General features: G+C 39.8%; 1 protein-coding gene across 2 annotated transcripts in view; it reads right to left on the bottom strand.

Annotated features, from left to right (window-relative positions):
• The window catches only part of fhit (fragile histidine triad diadenosine triphosphatase), a 439,268-nt gene that overhangs the window by 267,970 nt on the left and 150,223 nt on the right, over positions 1-21,075 (bottom strand). For both annotated transcript variants that reach the window (XM_031277239.2, XM_031277238.2), the window contains one exon: positions 934-1,058. In XM_031277239.2, the coding sequence (XP_031133099.1) occupies positions 934-1,039 (106 nt within the window). In that variant the 5' untranslated portion in view covers positions 1,040-1,058. The remainder of the gene's footprint in view (positions 1-933; positions 1,059-21,075) is intronic.

The following is a 21,075-nucleotide window of genomic DNA, read 5'->3' as shown; positions in this document are numbered from 1 at the left end:
TCTATTGTTTTTAAGGGTTTGATTGTTCCCTTTAGTTTGTGTTCCACTATATATCCCAGATATCAAGCCTTCCTGTGCGTAACCTGTGCATAAGAACAGGTCAGTCAGATATCGCTCCATTACTCTTTGTGATATAGCGACTGTGACTGAATGTCAGCTAGTCTTGAGAGGTCTGGACTCTGAGGTTGAGAAAATTCAGATTCAGCATGACTTCATTAGAATATTAGATATCTTTCAACCATGACAAAAGGCTGCATAGGGATCATGGAGCGTTGTAGTTATGAGGATTAAATACTTGTTTTAAATGGACATTTTAAATGCTGCTGGGTTTTTTTTCATTTATGTTCAAACAACCGCTAGTGTGAACTACTCTTAAAAGCATGTGTATTTCAGTTTGTGGGGTGACCTGAACAGAGCCATTCTATTATATAGTTCAAACATAGATTCAAGAAAACAATACTTGATCACTATAGAAAGGAGAACTGAATATAGGAATTGAAATGTAATGTGGAAAGTGTATTGTTGTATTGTTCGTGGTTAGGGTTGTAAGTTGTATGACCTACAATTTTGTATGCTGTATGCACATCTATTTGATTTTTTTCTGTAATAATATGATATTGTAAAGTAGGAGCAGGACTATATAAGCATTATGCTCCTTCTCTAACTTATCCTTTTTTTGTTCTTTGGTGAAGTCTGCCCGATTTCTCTACGATTGTGTTGTTATTTATGTGTTTTTATTTTGTTCCGTTTTCTCTTTTACAACATACTGTTGATTGTTCGAGATGCCTAAAAAAATCATATCAAAATCAAATCAACACAGTGACCACTCAGAGCGTCCGTCAGGTGTTAAAATACCGACACACACTTCAACCCACCCCCAACAGTACTAAGCTGAGCAGAAACCCCTCTCACCTGGAAGTGATGTAAGGATACGTCCGGGCACCACAGGCTTCCTGTTGACCAGAGCAAAAGACAGCTCTGTCTGCAAGAACACGGCTGACGCCTTGATGAAATGTTGTCCAAAGCGCAGGGTCAACATGTCCCACTGAGTCTCAGGCCTGGAAAAGACACAGAGACAGCAGGTGCTCAATAAGATCACACTGAACAGGGATAGGGTTCATCACACACACATGCACATACAGCTGGACGCCTTCACTGAACAATCTGACTGACAGTTTTCATTTCATTAGGATCTGATTTGGCTGAAGGGAATTCTTAGACATTACTAGGGGAATACAAGTAAAGCAAACACAGACTTGGGCTACGTTTTGGTTTAAAAACAAATATCCTTTGCTACGTTTCCCCCTCTCATTCCCCCTGTTCTGGCGTTTCCGAGCCCTTATACCGGAGACATTTGGTAACCAAAATGGGGTGTTTTGGTTTGGAATCTGCGGGGTTGTGTTGCAGTCTCAAAGGCCGTAAACGGAGACCTTTGGCAACACCAACCCTGATGCCAATGTTTCGCCGCCTCATTGGGTCTTATCGATCATAACGTCTCGTTGTCTGAGACTAAGCTACTACGTTACCATGGCAACTACCAGCAGTTTATGCCCAGTATACGAGAATGTTGATGAAATATGCGGTTTGGGCATGTTAGTTTTAAACGGAGATTAATTCTTCTACTGAAGATAAAAGCACTTGTGTGCACGGAGATCGCTTTTGGCTCAAAACTCCACTTAAAAACCAAAACGTAGCAATGTAAATGTAGCCATAGTCACATTATTTTATATCAAAGATAGAAAAACAAGCCATGGAAATTCTAACCTTTAGAACGCAACTATAAATAGCAAGTACTACCATGACAGGCACAGCATGAATAAAAAATTTTACACAAAAAGGAGGCTATGATATGATCTTTCAAAAAGCTTTGAGGAGATGGCCCTGCTCAATCTGACCTTCCCAAATTCAAAAAATGCTTTCAGGTGCTTTAAAAAAGAAAAAAAGAAATGAATCAACTAATAATAACAAAAGACAAAGGGAGAAGTAGTCCTGGCCTCACAGGTGTACCAAAGCTACCATGGGTGGACCATGGCTCTGTAAGGCAGTGAAATCTGAATTGTCAAAAGATGCTGGAAAAAAACAGTAAAGTAAATAAAGTAAAAGTTAATTGTTGCAAAAAGAATTATGTTTTTTTTTTTTTTTTCCAGACTTTTATCAAAATTCCAAAGCTTTTCTTCTTTTGAAATTCTGGGTACTTTTAAATCCTTCATTTCAAACAATCTGAGATGAAAATATCCCTCTTTAGTTTCACTGATTTATTGTTTATATGAATTGGGAACATCATTTTGAACATACTGTAAAGGAGTCCATTTAAGTATCCCCAAAAACTCCTGAAGGACCTGGGGAACAGTCACTTATCACTTAGTGATCCGTTGCTCCCAATGATACTGGTACTGAGTACCGGCACTTCTGATGTACCCTTACTATTTATTGCAAACCACTGCATCTCTGTGTAAGCACATAGCAGCCGAGGCAACGGTTGCATATGTTGCAGAAAAAGATTTTGACAAGAAGTTTGTAAAAGAAGTAGAGATTGGGCGCAGCGGGACAACAGACTTTTGCTCTGTGCGCTCTGCTGACTCTGCTCGAGTGACACGCGAGCGCTCGCTCCAAAACACTTTAACACTCTCTTCTACTTCCTGTTCCACTTATGCAACAAGATGCTCCTATTTTTATGTGATCTGTGTCTTAATCGGTTCATGTGTTCATATAAAAGGAGCTTTACACACAACCTTATCACAGCTGGATATTTTATGACTGGAGCGTGAGAGCCTACATTTGATGTAGTCTGGATTTGGGTGGTGATTTACATTTAAAGAGGTTGTGAATCTAGTTCTTCAAGTACATTGTAGCACACCACAGTCAACTTTAATAACAGTCTATATCGATGAGATTTAATTTCTGGGATTGTTCAGGTGCCGCCGGAAATTCCGCCAGATGTTTCTGATTTTCTGCCGTATGTCTGGTACCTTCCGCTTCCTTTGTGTTGGCATTAAACTCCAGTGGATTTATGAGGACTATAGTTAACTACTCCTCAGATCTCTGCAGGCCAAATCCAGACAGCTAGCTAGACTATCTGTCCAATCTGAGTTTTCAGTTGCACGACTAAAACAAACTTTGAACGTACACATGTTCAACCAAAACAAGTTCCTTCCCGAGGCTATTTTTCAGAGGCACCGTTGCTCCGTGCGGAACTTAGCGCCACCCAAGACAGGGGGAAGATAGGAGGGTCTGGCTATGCGAGACTATGTCACACATAATAGTGGCTAATGAAAATGAATTTGAATGGGTGTAATGAAATGCACACAAACACACATTTGAAGTGATATTTTACCAAGATATGTAGCCTGATTTTGTCATACTCAGATTCTACTCAGAATATGAGTCTGATACTGTTCCATTGGGTTGTGATTATGGGGCGTGTTTCAACCGAACCAGGAAAGAAAATGCCTCTGTACTCAATTGGATAGACCTACAACCAATCACAGCAACGGAGTATGTGACGTATCATCACGACATTAGCATGATGGTATGATAAATTAAACTTTTGCTGAATCCTGTAGGAAGGACAGCAAAAACATATTTCCAGTGTTGGGGAGTAACGGAATACATGTACCGGTGTTATGTATTCAGAATACAAATTTAAATAGTTGGTATTTAGAATACAGTTACATTGTTTAAATCAATGGGTTACATGACAATACTTCTGTTTCACGAGTTCATTCACTCTCTAAATAAATTAAGGCAACTGCATGCATTTCCCAGAAGCCTCAATATGAAAACAAAAAAAATAGCTATTTGCGTGATCACTCACAATGGAGTCGGAACCGGCACAACAGAGCCAGGGCAGGAATGCGTTTCTATCTTGGAAAATCAAACAGCAATTCACATTAAAGAACGAACAGGGAGAATGAAATATAACTGTGCAGTGCAGCCTCTGCTTGCCAGCAACCAACCTCCTTTCAGCGTCCAAATTACTCCACCTCCAACTTGAAGAAGCATCTTTAAGTAAGTTATTTTTTTTTAATTAGCCAAGTGTAGTTGTCTGCTGTAGTTTTACTGGTCACCTTGCGACTTTACATTCTCCTATGTGCTGATTTACTAGCTCCAGAGCTGTTGAAAGACTGACTAGCACCGTTTGACATGCTAGCTAACGTTAGCTAAAATTAGCTTGTGGTAGCTTAGACTGCGGTTAGATTTTTGTAGTATGCAGTTCGGGACTACAAATACAACAATATCTGCTTATTCAGGTACACATTCAGCCAGTTGGAATAGAAGAACACACCAGAATAGGCCTGTTTAGTAAGCTGTATGTGATGGTCGCATTCCTACACTTATAAAATGCAATTTAACGGAAGTAATCCAAGTATTCAGAATGCGTTACTCAGATTGAGTAACGTATCGGAATACGTAACAAATTACATTTCTGGGCATGTATTCTGTATTCTGTAACGGAATACGTTTTGAAAGTATCCTTCCCAACACTGCATATTTCTGATCGACAAATGCCTTGATCACGGTTCTCTGTTCCTCTTTTAAAATTAATGTGCTGACGATATTTTCTATACAACCCGGTCTCATGCCAGTTCGTGAAATGGTCACGTTATTTTGATTTATTGATTCATGTACAGGTCACGATTTTCTCGTTTATTTTGTGTACAGGTCACGATTTTCGAATGTGACCATTTCACGAACTGCCATGACACTGGGCTGCTCTGGGGGACGCAGCAATGGGGAAATTAAACACCACACGCCGGCGACAACAACGGGACGGACCACCACACGCGGGACGCGATCCCCGGGTGCAGGGACACGATCCGCGGTCTCTGTGGCACGCAACAACGGTTAAATGAAACGCCACACGCCGTCCACAACAGGACGGTTGTGGTTAGGAAAAGAAGAACGGGGAAAGGAACTGTAACACGCAGGAGATGCCGACAACAACGGGACGGTTGTGATTAGGAAGAGAATAACGCAGAAAGGAACTGCAACATTCAACCCAAGCGCTCTTTGGTAACGTGGTTGATTACGTTACTGTTGATCATCGGTCCATCATCGTATAAAGCCTGCCCTGACAATTTGATTGGTCCAAACTGCTCTGGTGGGAGCATAGTTTCTCCACAACGGTTCGAGTCCAGACCGAACTTCCCAACCTCAAATGTTGTGGGCGGGGCTAAGTTCGGCTGGCATCCAGGCTACAAGATATGCGAATGAATATAAATATATCCAAGACACAAGCGATGATCATGTCGTGCAACTGCTCAATCAGGGTACTGGCACCTTTTTTGGTCACTTTCAGCCACTGGTTGACCCACATTTCTGAGCAATGACTAACAAAAAAAAGCCACTGGTGTCAACCACTGGTGTCAACACTGTTAAAGGCGAGAAATGAGAAGTCAGTGTTCCCTCTTCAGTCTGATTGAATTTCTGCTTCGTGGAGGTCTTTATTAACTCAAGCAGTTCAAAAAGGAAGCCTGAATGTGTGGCTAATGGTAGCTTATTTAAAAAAGGTAAAAGGCTCAGCATGAGAGCAGCTGAAGGGCACACATTGTTATAAACCTCTCACTTCCTCCCACGTCGGCTTCAAAAAACAATTATCATTTTCTCAAACAGCCTTTAATGTTTGACAGCCTCACACATTCTGGCTTCACGTTTTACCAAAATATGACCTATGATCTCGCTAACTAAAGCAATGATCGTAGAAAAGCAATAACAAGCAGGCATGACATATTGAATCCAGCGGATAGATGAAGCTCATGGTTTCCTTTTTCTTCTGCTAGTAATCAGAGTGACGGTGGGAAAAAGACATCATTGTGTGCGACTGGTTTTCCCTCGGTGACACTGTGGTGGAGAGATGAATCCATCTTATCGGACCATGTCTAAGAAAGAAAGATGGTGTCACGTCTGAGAAACTCCTCCATCAACTGTCGCATGTTTGACATCCTGCTGAGAGAAGCGATTATTGCCACCGCACAACGCACAGACGAGCTGAACGCTCCACAAACACATTCGGTTTCTGTCTCCGTTGTTTTACATAAAAATGAAAATCCTGACGACTGATAATATCAAAGGAAATCACGCGAAATCAAGATGGATTAGAAAGATGTACAGACACTAGGTATGGTATATCTTAAAAGCTTTCCCCTCAAATACTGAGCAATACCACACTGTAAAAATACTCTGTTACAAGTAAAAGCCTTACTTGTATCCTCAGGAAGTACCCAATGCAGAAAAATCATCACATTTTTAGAAACTGGAAACAATTTAAACAGTTCTATGTTTAATGGTCTAATAATTTCAGCGGGACTTGTAGGCCGTTATATTGTTGACTAGTTTATAATAAAACCGTGTATTTTATAAACTAGCCTACATGTGTTCTTAATTTGTCAAGTAACTAAAGCTGAAATCTAGATGGATTAGAAAGATGCACACACACTTGGTCTGGTATATCTTAAAGCTAGAATATGAGGAAATTCCGGCTTTCCCCTCAAATACTGAGCAATTTTTACTCCTGTGCTGTGACTCAAATCACTTGCTATTTTGAGTACATAGTGCGTTCACACTGACAAAGGGTGGCCAAATGCAGCACTGTGAGTTCCAGGATGCTGCACTCAAAGTGGGTAAAATGTGAGAGGAACACTGGTCACTACTCGCACGGCTGCCATCTTTGCTACGGAGCGGAAGCTATGGGACAACCAACGTATTTTTTTAAACTCGTGAATGTGGAAGCGGCAGCGCTTATTGTTGAAAAGGCGAAACCCAAACTATACAAATGTAATATCTACATGTGCTTTTTCACATAAGTACCACTATACTGTTGCCAGTTAGTGAGAAAACAAGCCTGACGGACGACAATAGGTGGCAGTAACGCTCAGCCCGTCAGCAATTTACCATTAAACAAAAGAGGAGTCATTTCCTGTCAGTGCATAACAGCCGTGCACGATTTGAGAAATATTCAGATCCTTTTTACTTAAGTAAAAGTACTAATACCACACCGTCAAAATACTCTGTTACAACTAAAAGTCCTGCATTGAAAATGTTACTTAAGTAAACGTATATAAGTATCATCAGGAAAATGTACTTAAAGTATTACAAGTTAAAGTACTCAAAGCAGAAAAATCCTCCCATTTTAGAAACTGGAAATGATCCAAACAGTTCTGTGTATAATTGTCTAATCATTTTAGACTGTTATATCGTTGGTTAGTTTATAATAAAACCTTGTATTTTATAAACTACATGTGTTTTGTGTGCAAACATTTTAATGTGTAAAGTAACTAAAGCTGTCAGCTTAATGTAGTTGAGTAAAAAGTACAATATTTCTCTCTAAAGGCAAATGTAGCGGAGTAGAAGTAGAAAGTGGCATGAAAAGAAAAGACTCAAGTAAAGTACAAGTACCTCAAATTTGTACTTAAGTACAGTACTTGAGTAAATGTACTTAGTTACATTCCACCGCTGTTGAGCAGCATTGGGAATGAGAGCAGGTTGCACACCCTGTATGCTGTTATTGGCTGGGGTTACACATCCGCGTGGGGCCCAAAGACTATTTGGTGACGCCCAGAAATGTCCCGCACACAGAAAAATGATAAGAAAAGAAAGAATCCAGGCAGTGGGTAGGGTCTCTGCATACATACAGGCACCAACACACACTTCTAGTGGGTCATAGTGAAGATTGAGAGAGATTTTTTTTGTATTATTTTTTTTTAGGATAATACTGATTATTATACCTTTAATGGTAAACAGCAGGGTTTTCATATGTACTGATATTACTAATATATGCAGAATGAGGGGGATTAAGTGCTCTTAACTTTTTCAAAATGCTAATGTTACTTGTGTGTGGGAGGGCTTCTGGGCCTTTAAACCAGCATGCAGCATGCACATTGATTAATTAGGACACACACAGGTCATTTCTCACTACCTGCAGAAGCTAGCTTTGTGTAGTCTGGGTAAGCATTAGTACTGCTACCACACCTGCTGTTTCTCACTGGAATATGGGTCATGTTAGCTAGCCAGAGCAGACACTTCATGCCAGGATGAGAGCCACATTCACATTTCATTTTAAAAAGCACTTCCACTGGTTTTCAAGTTGCTTTATGTCATAATACTGAAAATGTCCATTTATAATAGCCCTATGTAATCAAGACGCACATCCTCGGTTGTTGGTAAACGGGAAACCCGTTTATAGAACACATTTTATAGTGAAAGGGGACTTTAATGCTGATTAATGCATCCTAAATGTCGAGTATTTTGTAATACTTGTCACTTATGGTAAATGGATATATACAGTACTACACATGACCAATTAATATTTCCACATATCATACAGTTTGCCTTAAGAGGCTATGGAAATGTGTATTTTATTTGGATATACAATTTGTTGAAAAAGAAGCAACAAGTTAAATTAATAATGAATGTTTTATTTTACATTGTGTTGTTCTATTCTATCCAATATTTCCTATATTTCTAAGCAGATTTTCTAGGGTGTATTCTGATAAAATCCCCTGGGCCCTGGAATCGCACCTGGTCTGAGGAGGGTGGGGGTTGGGGGGGTTGGAAGGTTGGGCGTGATCATTTGGCACATTACCACAACCAATTTAATCCCACCTAATGACTGTGAGAGGATCCCGCTTCTTTGTGAGTTACTGTAATGGGGTTAAATGACGCCTACGCGATTCCACAGCTCCCTGTTGGTGGGCTGCGTGCTCTGACCCAGGCAGAGGGGGAGGCAGAAGGGGGGTGGGGGGATTAATGGAAAGATTACACTGGGCATACTGGATTTTTCGGGCCCCCTACCAATGGATACTTTGTCATTTGGTGAATAAACAAGATTACTTTTAATTGCCACATGATTAATATGGTAATTTATTCATTTAGGTATTTTAATGCATCTAATTTAGGATTATTTTAAGGGCCTGAGAGACACTTGTGTAAGGCACAACTGTACTTTTTATTAAAATGCTATAATGCTATATACACTAAAAATATATATACAAGTTTAGATGAATTGTTAGATTGGAAATTTACATTTAAATTCATTTTATACATTTTTTTAACTATATATTCTTTCTTTTTTTTACTTTTCCTTCTTACCGGGTCCCTTAGGGGCAAATGGAATGCTTATGCCCAGATCCAGGCCTAGGATGAGGAGGAGGAGGAGGAAGGCTTGAGCATGGAGATAATCACAGCACTAGGGCTGGGTACCCAATCAATACTTTTTAGGCACCAACCGAATTGCCTCTAAAGTATTACTGAGTATCGAAAAAGGCCTCGTCACTCAATACCCAATTTCAATAACCTAAGGAGTAAATCTCATCAGAGTCAGTGAGCCAATAAGCATGCAACATGCTTCTACCAAGATGTAATAATGTCTGTGATTGGCTGTCTACCGTTACACGTCGTAGAGACACGCAGGAAACTCTACGTTACACAGAGAGACGGCAGTCATGTAGTAGGAGCTGAAAAATAAATAAAAAGATTTGTGCCATAATGTGTAATGTTGTAATTTCTTTTTGTTTTATAAAATTGGTGTAGGAAGTAGGACGCGGTATCGGTAGTCATGGTATTGGTATCGGTTAGTGATGGAGAAAATGAAGCCTCATGAAGCTTTGTGAACCATTTTCTTTATTTTTGGAGACCACTAGATGGCGCTCTCTGTTCAACAAAGGGTTGAAAGAAATCTGAAATGCCAAGAGCGGCATCTAGTAGGCTCAGAAAATAAATGAAATGGTTGACAAAGCTTCATGAAGCTTAATTTGGCCATCAGTAGTGTCGGTACCGAACATTTTGGAATGATACCCAAGCACCATGCACGCTCCCCGCCCCACCCCCCAATCTCTCTCTCTCTCTCCATTCTCCTACCTGAGCGGCTCATCCACCAGAGAGATAGAGAGAGATGGAGAGAGAGAGGGAGCCATGGGTGAGTGTGGATTGGGTCCCAGAAGACTCATCCACACTCTCTTACCAGCTGTCGCTCCCGCATTAGCATTCCAAATGCACTCTGACAATTCCACAATTAAGAACTAGAATGCTGCAATTACTTCACTGCGTGGAAAGATGACCCAATTAGTGTTTACTTTACACAGATTTTATCACCTCCAATTTGTAAATGCCAACAGCCTATTCAGCTCAACTGATTTCTTTCTTTTATTGGGAACGCTCCCAGCACAGGCCGTAACTCCCACTGAGGAGAGCTCGTGTAAATGTTTTAGTGATCTCAAGTGCAGTGAACGCTTCACAGTTTGTTGAAAACTAAATGTGGAAAGAGCCTGTCAAGGTAATTATAAGTCATTACATCAACTTTTATGCAGTGGTGGAAGAAGTATTCAGAGACTTTACTTAAGTAAAAGTACTAATACCACACTGTAAATATACCCTGTTAAAAGTAAGTAAGCAAGTAAGTTAAGTAAAAGTCCTGCATTGAAAATGTTACTTAAGTAAAAGTATGTAAGTATCGTCAGGAAAATGTACTTACTACTTAGTATTAAAAGTAAAAGTACTTGATGCAGAAAATTCCTCCCATTTTAGAAAGTGTAATGGATCCAAACAGTTGTGTGTTTAATGGTCTAATCATTTCAGCTGGACTTGTAGGCCATTATATTGTTGGACTAGTTTAATTCATAATAAAACATCAGATTTTATAAACTACATGTGTTTTGTGTGCAGAAATCTTAATGTGTAAAGTAACTAAAGCTGTCAGATGAATGCAGTGGAGTAAAAAGTACAATATTTCTCTCTGAAATTAAAGAGAAAGTAAAAGTAGAAAGTGGCATGAAAAGACAAATAAAGTACCTCAAAATTTGGACTTAAGTAAAGTACTTAGGTAAATTCTACTGATTTGAAACTCACTATTGTATCATAAAATGATATATATAATCAAACAAAGACTTAATTTCATGCAGTGGACTATGCATCTGCCACTGTCCTGTCCCTCTCTATTCTGGGGCATTGTAGTGTTCCTACAGTGTTCTGTCTGATACCACTTGAAGGGGCCCCATGATCTTGCTCTGCTGTTTTAGTGAACTTGGTAATAAGTGTCCTATTTTGAATTAGGGCTAGCGGGAATTGCTTTTCAGGGATAGTTTGTTCTACTGTGCTATAGTGTAAAGGGCTAACGTACTGCAGAATGGAAAAACCAATCCGGTGCACAGCGGCGTTAAGGCAGAAAAACGTTTTTGCGAGAGTCGTGTGTGTTTTTTAAGAGTGATTGCCATTGGTTTGCCAGTATGAAGCTGAGGGATGGACTTTTAAAACTGGACAGTAATAACTTGCTTGTTTCTTTATTAAGATCCCCATTAGCTTCTGTCTGTCTTAAACAGAAGCTACTCTTCATGGGGTCTTGTCTTTAGTTTGTTTCAGGTAACTGAATAATTTAGAATCCAGAGTTGAAGCAGGCATCTTTGAGAAACACAGAGTTAGGTAAGAAAAAAAAAATGCGTAAGGTGCTGCTGATTTAATTCGTAATGTCATCAAATTGTTGACAGTGAGGATGGTTTTTTGATGCTGTTTATACAGAATCAAATCTTATTTATTGATAAAGTCAGATCCCTGATGCACGCTTACCTTGGTACTGAAGTGATGATGATGCCATTTACTGGATTACTGCCTTGCATGGCCTCTTGTTTTTTTAGTGGTAAACTAAAAGTATCAGCGGGCCCCGTGTGGTTATCCTGATGGTGGCATTTTATAAAGGTTGTCTCGGCATCAGCTACAGCCCCTCTCATTAACGTTAATGTAGTCTCGCTTTGCCAGACCTTCCTCCACAGCGCTGCGTAGGAAGGTATGGCAAGTCCACACAGCATTCTGGAATGGGAGAAAAATGTGCTCTGGTTTATTGGCATTTCTTGAAACCAATCACAATTGTCTTGGGCGGCGCCAAGCACTGGACGGAGCAGAGGTGCCGCTGCAAAATAGCCTCGGGAAGGAACTTGTTTTGGTGGAACGTGTACATTCCAAAGCAGTTTTAGTGGTGCAACAGAAAACTCAGATTGGACAGATCTAGCAGTCTAGCTAGCTGTCTGGATTTACCCTGCAGAGATCTGAGGAGCAGTTAACCATAGTCCTCATAAATCCACCGGAGTTAGGAATGCTACTGTCACTTGGCTGCCTATTCTGTCATATGACCAATTAATGGTTACATGATGAATATTCCAAATTCTGATACCATAGAACCAGCACTGGAAATATTTTTTTTCTTAAATGACAGACTAAGCCTATACAAAATGTTTATTGTATTCAGATAAACTTTTTTTTTTTTTAATTAAAACAATAATGAATGTGATGTTTATTTTGCCAGATTAACATGGTTTTGTTCTATCATATCCAAGCAGCTTTCCCCACCCCCCCCAATCCCCCCCAACTGACTGATTATTGGTTCCCCCCCCGTGCCACCCCACTTAAAAAAATCCTGAAACCGCCCCTGCCCACCCAGAACCCTACCAACAAGACCACCATCTTGACCAACACACACCGAATGTGACAGTGAGAATGGTATTTCTTGTTGCTGGTTTTACACAGTAAAATTTTGTTTATTGATGAAGTCAGAACCGTGACCTCCTTCCTACCTGGACAAGTCAGTGCACATGCCTGCCTCTGAGCATCTGACATTTTCACTGACATCAGAAAAGACCTGGCAAAGGCTCTCCACACCAAACATGACATTTGTGCAATGTACTATTTCTTTCCCCCAACTATCAATGATGGTCCACTCAGGGTAGATGTTCTGCCTCTGCACCTCTGTGTGTGTGTGTGTGTGTGTGTGTGTGCACTTGTTTTCATGAAAACTGAGTACATTTTTATGATAACACACCTTCAATATGAGGACACTCGGAAAAATGAGGACATTTTGGGGGTCCTCATTTTTCCGAGCTCACTGCAGTGTTCTAGACACTCCCAGAGTGCCTCTAAACCAAAAACCTCCCATGTCCTGAAACATCACAATTTTATGACATGAAGTGTGTAAGTGTGTTTATGTTTTTTGCTCATTTGCTGTCACGCCAACTAGTGGTCACATCTGGAACTTTAACACACTTTAAACACACTCATTGATGACGCAATCAACGGGTCCTCATATATCTGTATGTTTTCATACACACCAACTTTTTAAGCTAGTTTAGAATTAGCCTACTGTAATTCACATATTCCATGTAATCAAAGTAAAATAATAACATCACCAATTTACTACTGCTGATTAAGTATCCTGTTTACTTTGTAGAGAATCAGTTCCTCAATTAATTGCTTAAATTGAGATTAATCAGCTGGATAAGCTAATGTTAGCTTATTAAACTAAAAGGACAACGTCATTAATAGGTGGGCCTGGGAATATCTGGACTCTTTTTTTAAAAGCTTACATAAACACACATGTATTTAAAACAGAACATAAATATTAATAACAATGAATGTAATTAATTAATATTAAGAACTTCCTTTCAGAAACAGCATCAACATGCCACGGTAAGCATAAAAAACACGGTCTTACCGGAGCTGCCACATAAGGTGCAGTCTCTCCTGGTCTTTGAGTTGAAAACCTTGATTATGTCATCATAATCCGAACAGTCAATAAGACATTTAATATCTAACTGGGAGTCTAAATGGCCAAATGGCCAGCCAAATAACAGCTGTAAGTGGCGCTTTCCTCCCGTCGTCCCGGTTGTCTGTTTGGACGCACGTAGCGGACCGTGAAGTGCAGCCTGCATGCTTACGTTACATTACGCAGATGTTCCCGCTTTTCCCAGATTCCCAGAGCCACCGAACGTCTCACCAATGTCTCACGACCGTCTTTCTGCTGCAGACTGCAGAGTCTCCTCAGACATGTCCTGTAAGTAATTACTTTTCTTCATTTTCAACCACACAGAGACACTTATTCTCCGAGTATATGTTAAATTTGACTGTTCTTTAACAGAAATTTACGCTTTGCATTACACTGTTGTACGTGTTAGCATCGATCAATTAGCCTAATAAGCTAACGCTAATGACATGCATTGGTGAGAACATGAGTAACGTTAAGCTAACATTGCATTCATTTCTATAGGCAGAGTAATACCATGTATGTACCTATTTTATTAAAGTATGGGTCTTTTTTGGTACTTGTCTTGCTGACTTTTTGTCTCTATGTAGATGTTTGCTAATTGAGGAGTACATGGCCGAACAGAAATTTACGCTTTGCATTACACTGTTGTAGCTGCAGTTGCACGTATTAGCGTCGATCAATTAGCCTAATAAGCTACGCTAATGACATGCATTGGTGAGAACATGAGTAACGTTAAGTTAACGTTGCATTCTTTCTATAGGCAGAGTATGTATATACCTATTTTATTAAAGTATGGGTCTTTTTTGGTACTTGTCTTGCTGACATTTTGTCTCTATGTAGATGTTTGCTAATTGAGGAGCACATGGCCGAAGAGCATGTCAAAAAGGAGAACCAGACTTAGTCCTGAGGCTGAGGCTATTCAGTTCATTTTATCTGGAGGTGAAACTTTTTTCAGCTATTGAAAAATCCTTGAGTGGGTGCTACTTTTAACAGGCCTCATGTGTGTTAACTTCCATTAACGTAATTGGAATTCTGACATTATTTAGACTGGTTAGCTGAACACACTGTACGCTGTAGTGTTTCAGGCTGGAAGCTTTAATATTGGATTCATAATGTTCTTTTTTATAGAATGACACTAAAGAGAGTAGTTCGTTCATTTCAAATAAGCCATGTCTATTGCACTGCCTTAGGCCGGTTACACACTGCCTGCATGGCGTGAGCGTGGCGTTTCTGTTGCGTGTCAGCTGCGTGGCGGCTGCATGGATTTTTTTGTCTTTACACACCAGAAAGGTGTCTGACGTGGCGCTGCTGCTGCTAGCCTTTTCTGGACACATGTATGTTTCCCATTGATAAAATGAAATACCATGTTAAACATAAATATATACTGATCTGATTACAGCTAAGACAACGTCGGCAGTATTGACGGCAAAACAGGCTCCAGAATATTTCGTTCTGTATTGACAGGTGCAATATTAGAAAATTGATTTTCTTTTTTAAATTACATTTATATCTGCGTTTATATCAAAACCTCGAGACTTTCAAACATCTACATGTCATTTATTAATATGAATTTGTGTCTAAATGACATATAAACATCTTTTATTATTCTATTTTGCCTGGAAACGCTTCCAACACGCTTGCGTGTTGCGTGAAAAATAGGCGTTGGTTCTATTTCTAGCAGGCACGCGTTTTAGGCGCGGCTCAAGGTGCGACTGAGACGTGCGTGTCATCCAGTGTGTAACCGGCCTTATCCTGTATTGTGGTTGGTTGTTCAATGCTGTAAAAACATTTGAGGGCTGCCATTTCTTTATTTAGTCAAGCCCTAGTTATATCCATCTACATTACACCCATATGCAGCATTAGTTAATTATTATTATTATTATATTATATTATATATTATATATTATAGGAATATTCATGAGGCCAGCCAATGAAGGCCAATCATTTTCATACTTGTATCTGTTTTGGTTAAGCTATTAATACAAGTAAAAAAGACATGAAGTGTTACCTCTTTCTTTCACATAACATCTACTACAAAATTCATAAATAGACAATGAGATAACTGATGACATTAATGAGCTACGACCCCTTTTGAGTTAGCTTTTATATATCTCTGAGGGCTGCTAATCTAGTAAAACTGAGTGGTTACTCAGTTTTACTAGATTTTATCAACCTGTAAATATGAAAAAGCTTTAAGTTGTTAAATTTTAGTAATTTAGCAGCTGGCTAGTTAGCAGCTAACTAAGATAAGATAAGCCTTTATTGTCTCCTATAGGAGAAATTCGTCTTGGGCAGTCAAGAGAACAAAACGCATTGCACATAAACACAATGAACACACAGTAAACATGCATAAAACATAAGCATACATTATCTCATCCAAATGCGTTCAATAAGCAGCCGATAAACCTCACACAAGACTCCCCTACCTCCCCCCCACACTCACAGAAGAAAGAGAACCCATTGCACATCCTCCCCCTCATATTGCACTTAATTCTACCCAGATTGCACATTTCCCATTAACCCTTGTGTTGTCATTGGGTCAAGTATGGCCCGTGTTCTAAATGTCTATATCTTTTTAACTACCACATTTTGATTACCCAAAAATAACATGGATGGTTCCATACAACGCGCTTCACAAGTACAACAAAACATTGGATCTCTACTTTCATTGAATTTTGTGTGTTTTATTCAATTTTTTTGCATTTAAAAAAACAGCATCCCAACTGAACGTTGACCCTTCTGTGATTATCCGTCCTTTATTATTAGTCTAAACAATTCATAATTTCAGCTTTTTTTTCACTCAAGAATTAGGTATAATTTCCTACAAATGAGATTTATTGACCATGAATTCCAAAAAAAAGTAAAACTAGTAATAAGTTGGTGTTAGTGGTGTTTATACACGGAAGTGAAAAGAAGCGTTAAACGTCCAAAACAGCGCCAAAAACATCAGAAGAAGTGAAAATGTTCAGTTTTGGCCTGGGAAGACGATGCATGGCCGAATGGAAGACAACACAAGGGTTAAATCATGCTTTGATCAATAACCTTTGTATTGCACAATGCCCAAATACACAATTGCACAATACCATATCAAATTTAAAATATTGCACCAGTGCCCTACTAGATATTACACATCCTACAACCATACTGGTGAGTACCACAAATATTACCTATGCTTAAACTCAGCCCCTTCACCAGTATAGCTACATGGTGACTGTCGCTATGTATTTACCACGACAACCAATGCACATAAATTGGTGATGTCTAGACTATAGAAATGTTTCTATGTCTGGACACACACATCCGATCTGATCCCTTGTTTGTTTGCTTTCGATTGTCATGTATGTTGTTAAAGGTCCCACACCCTCCACCCTCCACCTTGCCCCCCCTCTCTCCTCAGCAATAGCATTTAAAGCTACAGACACAGAAATGGCACGTCTTAAGTAAAGCTCATTGTGGCTATAATTCTGCACCAAGGCTGAATTTGGGGAAAGAGACTTCAGATACAGTATTAGGGGACCACTAAGGCCTATATAAAAGCAACCAAAAAGCAGCGTAAAACGTATTTAAATTATTCCCTTTATCTTTTTTAGATTGTTTTTAAGAAAATAAATCAGTTAAAATAAATCACGTGTGGTCTGAAAGGCCATATCGCCCAGCACTGTGACGTCACATCACAGATTTACATTCATCAGGGGGACACAAACACAATTACAAATTAAAGCTAATTTTGCTCTGTGACTGCTGGATGTGTAAAAAAGGCAATTGTTTGCTAACTCGCTTGCCCTGTTAATCTGCTAACTATCTCAGTGTTACATTTCAGCTTGTTCTAATGCTGCCTTAAATGAAACAGAAAAAACAGACCACCGCTGCTGTATGCAGAGCTGCTCTCAGGTACCACAGCTACGTTTGTCTAAATCCTGAGAGATTGTGTGCAGCCTGGCTGCTTTGACTTGACACACTGTAAGCCTGAGGGCAACCTCAATTACATGTGTGGCTGGTGTAAATGGCAGCCGCCCACAGCTCAAATCAAATTGCTTTTCACAGCACAGATTCCCTCAACACATAAGTTTAACTTTACTTCCTCTGGTCATAAATATGCAAAAATATATCCTATACAGGGGTATGAGTGCAACACACACACGCACACACACACACACACACACACACACACACACACACACACACACACACACAGACACACAGACACTAGCTCTTTCCCTCTTTGGCAGAAACATCAGAAACATCTGATAATGTATCTGATTTTCTCAGTGTAACAAGCTTTCAACAGCTATGACTAAATCCACTGGTATCTTTAGTAATATGTCAAATGTATTAAAATAATGCTGGATGTACGTTGAACAGTGATTCTTTTTTTTTCAGAGTGGAACAAAGGTGAAAGCCATCATTTGAGCTCAGAGTAAACTAACTTTGTAAAAACATGACCAAGGGCCAGATTCCCTAACAAAGCGCAGGGCAAACATGCACTGCACCTTTCATTCAGTTTGTATTCCCAATCTGTGCGCATTAGCAGCTGACAGCAGCTTATTATGCAGTCAGCTGGTTGGGCCGAGCCCTACAGGGACACTCGGAGAGAAAAACGAGAGCTCATAGGTGCAGGACCTTTGCCTGAGATCACCAAGTTCAGATAGTAAATAAAGGTTGGCTTGTTTCCTAAGACCACAGATCAACTCCACCCAATAATCTATTATCAACTGGGCCCATCTCTAGGGGCCTCAAAAACCTCCACCAACTGTGGCCTCATCCTGTCTTTGGCTTTTTTTTTTTTTTTTTTTATCAAATCAAATACATTGATTGTGTGTGTGTGTGTGTGTGTGTGTGTGTGTGTGTTTTAGGGGTGTTGAAATTAATCATTGCATCGCAAATTTTTTTATTTATTTTTTTTGTCTGTTGTCTGCTGTGTTCAGACTCCGCTACATTGAGGAAGTGACTTTTTTTAAGAGCAGATAAAATACAAAGGGGAGTTCATACATATCTGACTGCTTGAATTTGTTGATGAAAACCATGTGTAGCGATATATATATATATATATATATATATATATATATATACAGTATATATTAATATTGAGGAGGTGACGCATCATGATGCATCGTGATATCGAATCGATTCGTTGACAGGATAATCGTAATCGAATCGAAACAACAGTGAAGATTCACACCCCTAGGGTGTGTGAGTGTGTGTGCAGGCGCGTGTGTGTTGTAATACAAACTAATGAATACAAAGTTACTTTATGTGTATATAAGAAAACTATTATGATTGGTTTGCTCGCTGTGTCTGTATCATGATGCTGACGATGTTTTTTACTTTGCCGGTGACACACGGTGAAGGGAGCGCTCATTTTCCTCATGGCGAGATTCAAAATGAACTGAGAGCAAGGATGAGTCAACAACGCTTGCTTGCTTGTTTTATTTCTATCTGATCTATTTTGCGTCTGCCCCCTGTATAAGAGGGACCCCCCCCCCTCTCAATTTAAATATAAAACATACATGAATGCTATTTAAATAAAATTTACTTGACCTGTCTGTAGTGATTTAGCAGTTCATTGAACATTAGGGCTGGGCGATGTGGGAAAGATCAAATATCACAATATATTTGATCAAATACATCAATGTCGATATTGCGGCGATATTGTAGCGTTGACTATTGTTTGTTTGTTTAATATATTTACACAATGACGGTTTTGATAAATAATCATTAGTAATGTGCATACAATGACTGAGTGGGTAAAGGAAAATAATAGAAGTGTGAAAACTGGAAAAGTTCAGAAAATAGGCTCGTTCGAGATGAGCCAGGTCTGCGCAGAATCGATCACCGGCGATCGCCGCCCCAATGCATGCCGGTTAGATTTGTGTCCGACTTGATCCCGACTTGCTCTGACGTCATGCACACGTGGGCAACGATGACCTCACGAGATCAAGGCGGCCGCCGTTCTGAGACGCATGCTTTTCACCGACTGCAAGACCCAGGCGGACCCAGGGCATGCTGGGAAACGCCGGCCTCTCAGCTGATCTAACAGCTGATTGGTTCAGAATCGACTCAATATGATGACGTTTTATATAAACTTTTAATTTATTTTGAATTGGAGGGATTTTAACTGCTATCTGTCTGATTTAAAGGTTTATTCTGTACAAACCACATGTTGTGTGGCTGATAGTTACGTTTAGAAGTCAGAGAGACTAAATCTGTTCTGATTACGGATCATCTACAGCATTTTGAGAGCTACTCTGTCATAATTAAAACAACTGGAGATTGTGTAAAAGCTGATATATGGGTCTGATAACATTTTATTAAATCGGAATCAGACCACAGTGTTTCTGTCACTTCCTGTTCAGCCTGAAAACTGCTGGAATCGGCTGGAAACTGTCTGACTTAACAAATTTTTGTCACCGCCCCCGGCTGCTGCCACCTGCTCTCGTCCACTTTACAGGCGAGATGCAGTTCATCTCGAACGAGCCTAATGATATCACTTTACTGTTACGCAGCCTGTAAAACCAGGAAAGGACAACATTTGGGTCATAGCACGATATTGCGATATCCAAAATCTAAGACAATATCTCATATGACGATATCGATATCAATTTATATTGATATACTGAACGCTGCATTCAGGTAAAACCTTAATGATCCCAAAACTGTTTTCTGTGTTCATTGTACAGATCAGTCCCATTTTCTTTACAGTTTACTTTTAGTTATGTACAGAGCCCGGGAGGTGTAACGATGAAGAATACAAAAAGTGGTTTTGTCATGAATATGTAAAGTAGGAAAGGAATCGCCAAATCTCTCGTTCACAAACTCTAATCCTGAGACAGGCCCTAATGAGAATAGAAGCTCTGCAGCCTTCCAGGCACTGCTAATGGAGCTCAATCACAGCAGGTGTCAATGTAGCAGCCAATAAGGAAGCAGCCCGCCTTTTTCTTCTATTGATAAGACATCAAGACACGACAATCCATTGCAATCCAATAAGCGCCTGTTAAACCGCGGTCTCGGCCTGTTCACAAAAGGAGATCACACTTATTAACTCAAGTCAATGTAAAATCAATTAACAAAGAGTAAATAAACCCCGTATCATTTCACCTGTCGGTCATGTCAGGTGACAGAGTGCCGGTTTAGGTAATCATAAGAGCTCGGCCATTGAAACAAGATTTAATCCCATCTGCACTCCTTCATAACTAATTTGATTTAGCCGAGCAGGAGGACTGCCCTCCTATCAGCAATTTCTTCTTTTCTCTGGTAAGGAGATACAGTAACTGATGAAGCAGTCCAGTAGCAGTGTAGTCTGGGCAACAAAAAAAAAGTCACAGAGCGAACATAACACTGCCTTGAAATTAAAGGACTACATCTACGACAACACCTTCGCTACTCACCCGTGTGTATCATACGCAACACAAATGGGTCTTGCGGTGAAAGGGAAATCTTATTTAGATCCAATTTTCTGATGGGAGGTGGCTGAACAGTATATCTGTCAGGCGTACTTATCAGGTCTTTAGGCCAGAATGAGTATAGCATAGAAAAGGGATAGGCTATGGACTAAT

The sequence above is a fragment of the Sander lucioperca genome, chromosome 6, assembly GCF_008315115.2.
Source record: "Sander lucioperca isolate FBNREF2018 chromosome 6, SLUC_FBN_1.2, whole genome shotgun sequence".
Taxonomy (NCBI): Eukaryota; Metazoa; Chordata; class Actinopteri; order Perciformes; family Percidae; genus Sander; species Sander lucioperca.
This window is presented reverse-complemented; position numbering and strand designations above follow the sequence as displayed.